At 33.3% G+C, this 11,181-nt stretch overlaps 4 protein-coding genes across 4 annotated transcripts, besides 2 other annotated features; 1 reads left to right on the forward strand and 3 right to left on the reverse strand.

The window, feature by feature from the left end:
- Window positions 1–133: 133 nt before the first annotated feature.
- On the forward strand, window positions 134–859 carry TVAGG3_0439610 (glycine-rich protein family; the record flags this gene model as incomplete). Its single annotated transcript, XM_001320208.1, has 1 exon — window positions 199–816. One exon carries the CDS (start codon window positions 199–201, stop codon window positions 814–816), a length of 618 nt encoding a protein of 205 aa, XP_001320243.1.
- A 374-nt stretch (window positions 860–1,233) lies between these two features.
- On the reverse strand, window positions 1,234–1,928 carry TVAGG3_0439620 (galactose-binding domain-like family; the record flags this gene model as incomplete). The annotated part of the gene is made up of 1 exon (XM_001320207.1): window positions 1,249–1,911. The coding sequence occupies one exon, from the start codon at window positions 1,909–1,911 to the stop codon at window positions 1,249–1,251; it is 663 nt and encodes a 220-aa protein (XP_001320242.1).
- Window positions 1,929–2,082: 154 nt separating this feature from the next.
- Window positions 2,083–2,209: a mobile genetic element.
- A 1,766-nt stretch (window positions 2,210–3,975) lies between these two features.
- Window positions 3,976–4,614, reverse strand: TVAGG3_0439640 (glycine-rich protein family; the record flags this gene model as incomplete). The annotated part of the gene is made up of 1 exon (XM_001320206.1): window positions 3,976–4,614. One exon carries the CDS (start codon window positions 4,612–4,614, stop codon window positions 3,976–3,978), a length of 639 nt encoding a protein of 212 aa, XP_001320241.1.
- Window positions 4,615–4,698: 84 nt separating this feature from the next.
- Window positions 4,699–4,731: a mobile genetic element.
- A 5-nt stretch (window positions 4,732–4,736) lies between these two features.
- Window positions 4,737–9,999, reverse strand: TVAGG3_0439660 (immunoglobulin-like fold protein family; the record flags this gene model as incomplete). Its single annotated transcript, XM_001320205.1, has 1 exon — window positions 4,870–9,999. One exon carries the CDS (start codon window positions 9,997–9,999, stop codon window positions 4,870–4,872), a length of 5,130 nt encoding a protein of 1,709 aa, XP_001320240.1.
- Between the last annotated feature and the right edge of the window lie 1,182 nt (window positions 10,000–11,181).

The following is an 11,181-nucleotide window of genomic DNA, read 5'->3' on the forward strand; positions in this document are numbered from 1 at the left end:
CTTGGAGGATATACATATGGAGTTATATTTTTGAATGATATACAGAAATTTTATTTGTATGTAGGCGCCAATACAGATTTTAATTATAAAACAAATGAAGGAATTCATTATGTTAGAGGTGGAGCTTCATCTGACATAAGGTTGTATTCAAATTCTAATTTTGATTGGAATGATGCAAAATCTTTAAGATCTCGATTTATGGTTGCTGCTGGTGGAGGGAGTGCTGAGTGGCCAGGATCAATTGGTGGGAATGCCGGTGGTCTGATTGGTGGTACTAGTAAATCTGATTGCAGATACAACGGAATAATCTGCCCAGAAATTTGGACAAAAGGTGCCAATCAAACCAATGGTGGTACAGCTTCTCGTCCTAATACATTTCAAGATGATAGTGGTACATGTAATTACAATAGTTATGATGGAATATTTGGTCAAATAGACAAAGTCAAAGATGGAGTAAATTTAGGCGGTATGGGAGGAAACGGATATTATAGTGGAGCTACATTAGAATATGCTGGCGGTGGTTCAGGAGGTCACAAAAATTGTATTGCTCTAGAAGGTCAATATAGTAATAACCCAAGTTTATCTAGATCAAATATTCATTACTCTGGATTATATTTCACACAAACACAAATGATCTCAGGCAATGAGACAATGCCATTATATTCATCGAGTAACTCCAAAGGCATCCGTAATAAAAATGAAGGCTGTATTCGAATTACAATTCTCACGAAAGATTGCAGTTGTATTTGTAATTCATATTTTCGAATGAATTATTTCATTCCGAATATTATTTTACTATGCTTTAATTCCGAATAAATATTTACATCACAAATATCAATATATTATTTTATTGAAATAATTGAGGCTTTTATATTCGAATGTTATATTATTATAATAAACTCTATATCAGATTATGTTCACTTTTTATATCTAAGATCGAACCTATATATATCTGTTGAATAGACATGCGATTTCATCCAAATGAGTTAACCTAATGCTCGAAAGCTCTCTATTAGAAACTATTTGATATTTCTCGGACAACTCCTGCTTTTCCGGATGGATATATTATATGATTCTATACATATATAACTCTCCAAATACTGGTTCTTTCTTCCTAGATCTAGTGAAATGTTTACTGCAATTCCTAATAATTAAAATCAGCAAAAGAGCTCAAAAAATAAATTAATATAATAAATAATATTGTAAAAAATCACAAATATTGAAAAAAGGAGGATTTTATTAAAATATTTAAGCGGCATTGTTCTTTGAAATGTGACCAATGATACTAACATCGTCGTCATCGTCATGGTAGGAAACAAAATCTTCTTCGACTTGTGAATAATCATCATTCAAAACTTCACCGAAAAATTCCAATTTATTGAGTGCAATACAAGGAGGATTTCCAGGGCATGCCTCGTTCTGTATTATTCTGAGATATCTTCCTGTGTAGTACTTATCCAAGTTGTATTCTTTCTCGTTGCAATATCTCATGTCGTAATCTCTTTCAACTTTGTGAATATCAGTCCAAGTTTTGTTGTCATCGGAGATCTGCAAGGACCAAGAGAACAGACAACAGTCAGGGCATCCAAAATCTTCGCCTTCGCAGCAACAACCATTGTAACAGCACCCACAACGAATGAAATATCCGTTGATTTTAAATTTTTTGTGCTGTAGGTTATAAGTAATATAAGGATGCTCATCATAGCTGCGATAACAATTAGAACACCAGTCATATCTCTTATCCCATGGATAAATCGAGTATTCTGGTTTAGTTAATTGCAAACTTCCATTTATGTTTTGTTTTGAAGAGCCACTGACGTAAATATTGATAATATGACTGTCATAGACTTTGCTTATAATTCCTGGTTTATATCTGCTCCTGCTGTTAATAAAAAAGAGACTTGTAAGCATTTTTGTCACGTTTTTCGGAAATTTCAAAATTCAATAATCAAAATGATTGAATTTTTTGCTTGATTCCCAATCTCCACTCGCATGGTTAAATCATTTTTAGAATGCAAAATAATCATATTTTGTGCACAAATGGGGAAAATTTAGACTTTTTTTCCTTCAGAAGTAAGATTTTAAGGGTGCACTTACGCCCCTATGACATGTCCTTCAATTCAGATGTTTAAGGTTAATTTTCAATGGCGCCTCACGCCAGTTGTCAAAAATTTGAATTAAAGTCAGATGGGCGTAAGTGCAGCCTTAAAATACACTTTTTTCCGATTTTTTTATCCCTCTGCAAAAAAATCGATATATAACTGCAAAGCATTTTATATAAGGTCGCCAAAAAAAAGTGCGGAAATTAAAAACCGCAGTTTGAGTACTTTCTGAGAGTCTGTTTGTCAGAAAGTATACATTTGTAAACTTTCTGACACTAAATTTTTTGGTCCTTTCAAAGTTTTTGACAATGTCAAAAAGTATACATCGGGGCTCTCAATTTTCGTCTCAAACGGCGGTTGTTTAAAAACGCTCATTTTTTCATCGACCTTATATATATATATATATGGAATCCTTAAAATTCTAATACAATAATTTTGGCAAACATATGTAACTTTATTTATATGTAACCAAAAAATAATACAAATGCATCCAACTCAATTGATGTGCATTTTAATGAACTGTGATTAATGGAAAAGTCTTAAAATTGCTATATATATATAGTATAACTTGTTTAATCACTGAACAAAAGTATTATAGCTTCTAATATAAGATTAATTTTCGTTTCAATAAGGTTTTCAAAACAGTTTGAATATGTTTCTAATATACATTGTCTAATGTTAATTTCAATTTTATTATAAGTAATAAATGGAATTAGATCGGTCATTGCTAACTTTTCATTAGAAGAGCATCGAATAAATTCAAAACTACCTCCTCCTCCAAAATCTTTTTTTGAACAATTTATGAAGGTACAATCTTCAAATGTTGCTATTTGATTCGGACTTACCCAAAATATATAACCTTGCGCTGTAGCATCAATAAAATTACAAAAAATAGCCGGATACGAACAAATTGTAAATTCTAGGAAAAAATTATCGAAACACTTATTAACCTGGCAGTATTTTATAAATGTGTCTGAATATCCATTCCAAATTGCTATCATCCCGGCTCCGCCAAATCCGTTATTATAACTGCCATTCAGCATATTACAGAAAAAGGTTTCGTTGTTGAGAAATATGCAACTATCGCCTTTCTTATCTTTATCTGGACTACATGATGTGTATGATGAATAAGAAATGTTGGTTTGTGAATGATAACAGAAAACGGCGTTTCCGTGGTTGTCGTTTCTCTTGATAGGAATAAAACATTCGAGAAAGATATTGTTATTGAATGAAACAGGATTATCCGTGATATATATTGAACCTCCTTCGAGAGATGATGAACACTTGTAAAATAAATCTGAATACAATTTAAGAACATTTTTGATATTATTGATATATATTGCACCACCATTTGATGTTGATGATATTGATACAAATTTACTACAAAAAATTTCAGCATTATTAAAAGTTAGGAAAGCTGAATTATTAACCTTATTTCATATTAATTTATTGAATTGTTTTTTATTGTATTTAATTACTACACAAATATTTTATATCATATTAGTATTATTCTAATAGTATGAATAGTGGTTTTCCGTAGATTTGTTTACATAAATGGAAAGAAAACGAAAAGATACTGATAATACAGTTCCATAAAATGATGAAATTCAAATCAAGTCCAGAAAATGGCACTGTATTTTCTCCATCAATAATTTTTGTTTCGCATTCTGAATTATTGGAAATTACATCACAACCCTGATTTCCAGAAATGAACGAAAAACCACCAGTTGATGTACCATCAAATGGAGTCAAACATCAATTAAATAAACTAGCCACTTGCTGATACATGATTCAATATATCAAGAAATTAAAATACTCTTAAAATATGCAATTCGGAATTTTGAAATAACCTTATTCAATTTAACGAAGAATTTTATGAGAAAAAACCAATAAAAAGAATATTTAGATGAAAGGCAAGAAAATAAATGTTGTACCAAAGATTGGAACAAATCATATAATGTTCAATTGATATAAAACCGTTCCCTACATGTCCTATGCTTTTAGTCCCATCGGGCTCAAAAATTTCTTCATTTCCATTTTTAAACAAAACTTTTTCTAAAATATTGCTGGCAAAACTGCTACCTCCACCGCCGCCAGCAACATCTGCACCGCCTCCACCACCGTAGTAGCCTCCTCCACCACCTCCTGGTGATGCATCGGCTGTTATACAGGAATTTCCCCCTGCTAATTTGGAACCGGATTCTGCAGTGCAACTCCCTCTATTATCATCAGGATTAAATGAATAGACACCACCTGCACCTGCAGTAGAATAAGTTGCTCCCTTCCCTGAGTAAAATATTGATCCATTACCGTTTCCAGCAATTTTTCCACCATAACCTCCGATATATTCTTCAAGAAGGTAACTTCCAGAACCACCTCCAGATCCTGATGCAATTAATATATTATTTGGCTGATTGTTATATGCTATAAACGTTGATCCTCCTCCTGAACATGATTTTTCCTTAAATGTGATAATTTCACTTTGATTTTTTAATGTGGAATAAATTAGCATTTAAATAGAATGTAGAAAATATAGTGAGCTAATATATATTAGATTGAAAATCTAAACAAAAATACTCTCATAAGATGATGTTAAGGGTGCCATAAAGACGATAGATCACCCTCAGAATTGCGCTTTTATCTCCTCACATATTTGTCTTTATTGGATGGTCGTTGCTATCTTCAAAATTTTTACTTGGGACAGAGCAAAAAAATATATTCAAGATTTCTTACAAAATAAATAATTTATATATATTTATAAATAAAGTTATTGTGGTTGAGATTGTGGTTGCAATTGCTGCTGTACTGACTGTGTTGGATTGTAGAAAACCTCAACAGAATGACCAGGATAGAACTCATTTTCAAACAAAATTTCAGCAACTTTTGTTTTTCCGTTTGAAGAAAGTGAAGATAATCCTTCTGCAAGAGTTACTTTGACTCTCAATTCAATTACTTCTCCTCCCTGCATCGAAGCAGACTCCAATCTGCTTTCAGACGATCTCCTGAGTACTTCAACCTTTGCTTCTTCTTGTTGGCACTCAACAACTTTCACTGTTGCAGATGTTTCTTCTTCCAAGCAATTTGTTATTGTCATGAACAAAGAAACAGTTCTAATTGTGTTTCCTTCGACAACAACTTCCTTGAAAGTGTTGAATTCCAGTGTATTTCCGCAATCAGCAGTGATGAATGACTTCAAGACATTCATAGTCACATTGATGTTGCAGATATTCGCACTGTTATTCCTATTAACATATTGAACAGTGAAATTCTTGTGTCCTGATTCTATATCGTTTTGGAAAGCGTTTTCATTTGCTTTCGCAACGATTGACACCTCTTTGAACTTAGGAACAGGGCCAATAGAAGAAGGAAGATCGAAATAAGGACATCCCTTCGTTAAATCCAAGAATAAATCTCCGTAAGTTGTATTTATCACTTGGAAATTCATAAACGATTTTTCCAATTTGCTTGTAACTATAATTCCCAAATCAACAATTGGAGAAACAGTTGCAACAGATGTTACATACTTTCCAACAACATAAACAACTTGTTGAACAGTTTTCGTTATTCTGCCGCAAAACTGCAAAATCTGGGAAAATGTTTGGTCGTTGTTTTGTTGATTATGATTGTTAGAGAAAGGACAATCGAAAGAAATCTCTGTAGATTGGCCAGGTCTCAACATGAAGTTCTTTTCTAGTTCAGGAATAACACCTCCTATTGCCATGTTAGAGATGTTTTTCGCTGTGAAACTGACACGTTTAGAAATAGCCTTATTTTGATCTAAAAAGATTTCACCGCAATCATAAACATAATAACCTAATTCGTTTCTTGGAAGATTTATTTCGATGGAATTAGGATCAATGAATGCGAAAACATCAACATCGTATTGCAAACTAACATTGTTAATTGCAAATGTTATCTTTCCTGTATTAACACCTTCAACAGTCGGTTTGAAATTGAACTCAATTTCTTTCGGTTCCTTTGATTCTTTCGATCCAACTAAACTGAATGAATTAAATGTTGTTGAAAGACTTTGTCCGCATGTCGTAATGACTTCAAGAGGAATATGGCTTGCTTTGTTCTTCAATAACAATTTATGACTCAATATAGTGTTCCTCTTGCAACATCCGAAATCGACGGTTTTTTCGTTTATCGTCAAACCGACTCTTCCGATTAAAGCGGTTACAGGAATTTCTGTTTGGAAGACTGATCCACTTATATCTTCACTTTGATGTACGAAACCATTGTAAGCATCATCTGGATCGTAATATACGGAGATTTTAATGGAATCTATCAAAGTGAATGTTGAATATCTTCTGTAGGAATCGATATCCAGTTCCGGCCTCAATCTTATGTTTATATTCAAAGTTTGAGTTGGATTTATTGTCAAGTAATTTACGATTGGAAAACTTGGATCGTGTTCGTAAATTGTTACGTGTTGTTGACATTTATTTGTCACAACCAAATAGAGGATTGAATTAGAAGTGTTGACAATATCGAAACTTTGTCTTTCTTCAACAGTTAAACAACTTGTCAACGGGATTGCTCCGAAATCAATTTGTTTTGTAACAGGCAATGTTGGGAATGAAAGAAGAGGTTGATAAACAGCTTCCAATTTGATATGACAACAAACGGAAGAAGTAGGAGTAGTTATTGTTATCAATTTTTCCTTGTTTCCTGTTGTCAAACAAATCAATTCAACAGGTACATTTATTGATTCATTTGGATTTAATTGGCCTTCATTCACTCCGAAAGAAAGAATTGCATCGTCTGAAGTATCACTAGATATCCAAAATCTCGTGGAATTGTTAGTGCTCAAGTTCTTTATCTCGATGTTTTTGGAGTAAACGGTTTGAACTGTTACTGTTCCATAATCCAAATGATTTGGTGTCAAACAAATTGTTCTATCTCCACTTTCATCCAGCAATGAATGTGTTTGTCTCTGTGGTTTGACAATGGCTTTGTATCTGATGTCTTTTGATGTGTTCTGACGGTTATCCTCTGAAACAGTTATCGTTCCTTCAATTACGTAATTGTCTTGAATTTGTTTTTTAGTTTTCAAGACAGGAATGAACTGTATATCGATACAATGTGTTTGCAAACTTGCGGATTGCAGTTGGTATCGATCTATTGACTTTGCTGTTGATCTCTTCATCGAATTCTCCGTTGGAAGTGATTTCTTTTTCAAGTTATCAATGATTTTTTGGATTTTTTCCGCGTATTGCATCTTTTTCTTTCTTTTGAGACAAAGTAATTTTCTGTGCTGTTTTTCGATTTGTAGTTCAACAGCTGCGGAAAGATGTGATTCAGAAAGGTTTTTGTACTGGAAACTGATCATTGGTTTCATGATCTGATTGTCCCTATGGTAATGGCTGAACGTGTACTCTGACTCTTCTTCCCTGATGTTCTTTATATAGATAGAAACAGTGGCAGATGATCCAAAAGTGACTTCTCCGAAATCTATTTCTAATGGATCAACAAAGAAACCGGCTCTTCTCTCAACACATGCTTTGAAATGGATCTCTTGGACATCTAATGGATTAAGAATATTTCGGACGATAACGATATCGTTTACGTTACCTTCAACAGGAGTTTCGAATCTAATTGGAATTGATCTGGAGTCTAGAGGCGGAACTATGCCTCGCTGGCCTTTGAGGATGGAGACATAGGAGTCTGGTTGAGTTTCCAATTTGTATAAAAGAGGAATTGCGGATTCATTTAGTAAATAAATCTGATTCTCTTTAATTGTCTTACGAACAAGGTTCCCGTAGTTCAAATGATGGGATGTTAAGAAGGTCTGTGAGGTGCTGATGTTGTATCTAACGTAAACAGTGTGTGGAGGCGGTCTTGATTTTACGGATAACAAATCGAACTCGAAATAGCATCGTTGGTGGGTCCAATGCATGCATTGTTCAGATGGTTCAGGAATAAGGACTGCCCAAAGGTTAATTCTGTTTCCTGGAGTAATTTCGATTTCTGATTCCAAAATTCCTTTCAGAGACTTCTCTTTAAGGTCTGAAAATGCCTCTAATTGTCTCTCGTAGAACAAACAGATGTCAGCGTCGGACTTTTCCGTTCCATAAAGGTACATATTGTTGAAAAAGCTGCTGTTTTGGTTCATCGTCATCGACAATTGCTTTATTGAGTTCACTCCTTGTATTGACATCTCTGGTGGCTGCTCAATTTGCATTGAAGAAATTGATGATGTCGATGTAGAGTGAATTAAGTCATTTGGATCGAAAATTTCCTCATAAAGCTGCAATTGCGGTGTTGATGATTTGATTGACATCTTAATAACTTCTTTAGAAGTGTTTTTAATCGTCAATGATTTAATTGCAGGGAAATTTGCGGACACGAAGTTGAAATCAAGTGAATGTATGGCCTTGCCATCACTTATAAGTGAATAATAGTTCGAATGAGTGACTTCATCATTATCACATAAAACTGCAGCGGAAATTGTCACTGAAACTTCGTTGAGAGAGTTGCTATCATTGGTAAACTTGATCGCGCATCCGAAATCAGGGCTAACCTTATAAGGATAAAAAGAAAAATTGTAATCTATTGTTTGTAACGGTTGTAATTCAAATTTTGACTGGGACAAGGCTATCCATCGGCTGGTCGATATAACCGATATCGAAGTTGGCATCGGTGATATGTTTTGGACACGAATTGAAGAATGTCTCGGTTCTCTCAATACAGGAATATCTCCGAAGTTCACCACGGTGTTGGGAACATGTATAAAGGAATGGCAGATGTTTGCAGTGACTGGAATCCTTCTGTAAAAAACAGATCCGTTATTTGATAATTTGTAAGTCAAAGTAACGACGAAAGCTCGTTTTTCGAAGGTTCCTGGTGATGCATTTTCATTATACGTTGGAGTATAGTGTACATAAATAGTTCTTGTTGATTGAGAATTTAATACAACGGTTGTTTGCCTTTCCAACTGAGATCTGAGGGCTGTCTTGAACAGCAATGGCTCGCGTTTGAAGCTCTCACTGAATGAGCCGATTTGGCAAGTGTAATCAAGCTGTGATGGATTTGTGATTTGAATAACAACTTCTTTAGAGTCATTAGTCCTCATATCACCGTAATCGACTAATCTAGGTGTAAATTGTGGAAAATCTGCGGGGATTTTAGCTGGAGAGACTGATGATAAAATTCTGAAATTATAAGGTTTGGAAATGACTCCTCCTAATGCAAATTCGATCCGATGATCGAACTGACCTGTATTTTGCGGGAGATAAGTTACTTCGAACTGAGCAACTTCGTCTGAGGAAAGATTAAAACATTTAGTGTTTTTGGAGCTAATTAAACGTATCCAGTTCTGCGGATAAGTTAGTATTGTAAGATCTAATGGGCTAGTGTTCTTAATTGAAAATCTTGTAGTTGTAGGCTGATCTTTGCAACATTCATCTAAAAAGATCGTATGTGGTATGATTTCTATGGTTGGTTCGATAATTTTTGCCTTGTATGGTAACTCAAATGTCCTCCAAGGAGCGTCTTCTTCGTCAGGATCGAATTCTGCGTATTCATCATCGGAAGTAGTGGCTGTATCAATAAGATAACAATTCATTTTGATGTTTCCTGAGATTTCTTGGGCGTTTTTGCCTTTAGATCCCATATGCATGACAATTGCTAAAGCTTTTGAAGTTTTTGGAGGGATAATGAAGTTTGTTATGTGAGGGACTTGTGAAAATATATCGAAATGTGTAGATCTTTGCCTTTCTAATTGTTGATTACTTTTAATAAAAAAGATTTCATCGTTTGTTCCTTGAAAAATTACTGAAACTGTCTTTGTGTAGCTATTTGTAAAAAGTATCTCTTTATGAAAAGGTCGCTCTGAAGTTGGCTTCACTCCAAAGTCAACTTCAGTAGGAAAAAACGTCAAAATTCCATCCATCATAAACAAAAATTGAAAACTTTGCTATCGGTGTATGAAAAATAAAAACATCAAATAATCTTTTATCTATGATGTAAAACTTATGTATCCTAAGTTTAATGGAAAAATAAAGCCTAAATATTTTCTCATTTTGTTCAAATTTTCTGACATTGATATTATAAGAATGGTATTCATGAATTTTTAAATTTTGATAGAAACTGCATCGATTTTTTGATTAATTAGTGGCCGGATGAAAAATTTTTGTTTGTGAAAAATCTGATAAAAAGTGACAATTCAATGTTTTCAAATCGGATAAATATTACTTAGGATTCAGATCCTAAGAGAACCAATTTGATTACACAATTCCGATATCCAAGAATCATCTTATTCAAAAAGAAATCAACATAAATAGACTTGAATTTTGTATTCAGTTGGGAAGAGTTCTATGAAAACACTTTTGATCAACGTAACAGAACTGATTTTTCTGATCCTTATAAGTATTACATTTCAGATATTACATCATCAAAAGGATCCAGATTCATTGACTTCTATCAAAGTTCAACAACTTCAATCAAAATTCTTCTTGAATCATCATTATTTCATTCGAATCATATCGGAAGTACCTCAACAAAAGATGGGTATAGCGGATATGGCGGAAATATTTACATAAGAGCCAAATTAGATTTTGTTCAAAACAAAATTTGTTCATATAATTGTTCTTCAAGTCAATATGGACAACATTGCTATATACTTTCCCAATATAGTACCATTAAATACAAAAATTACAATTATCTTTCTTCATATTCTGATTTAGGTCAATCACAAGGATATGGATATTCACCAATTCATCATGGTAATGGTGAAGTTATTATAAATAATGCAAACGTTTCTAATTGCAGAACTTATCAACATTGTGGAATTTTCATTGAATTGACAAATTTTCCAGGAAATATTTCACAAACATCATTCATAAACAATTCAGCAACATCTTATTATTGCATTTTATTTAGTGGATCTCAACCATATTCATATATAAAATCTAATTTTTTGAATAATAAAGTAACAAATCGATTATTTTATATATATTTTCATGATATATCTATAATCGATAGTATCATTAAGAACAACACAGCAACAAACACATTTTATACAAATAATAAAGTCTATTATTTAATCCACAGTATTGTAGATATCAAAGGATCT

This window comes from Trichomonas vaginalis, chromosome V, assembly GCF_026262505.1.
Source record: "Trichomonas vaginalis G3 chromosome V, whole genome shotgun sequence".
NCBI classification, from domain to species: domain Eukaryota; phylum Parabasalia; order Trichomonadida; family Trichomonadidae; genus Trichomonas; species Trichomonas vaginalis.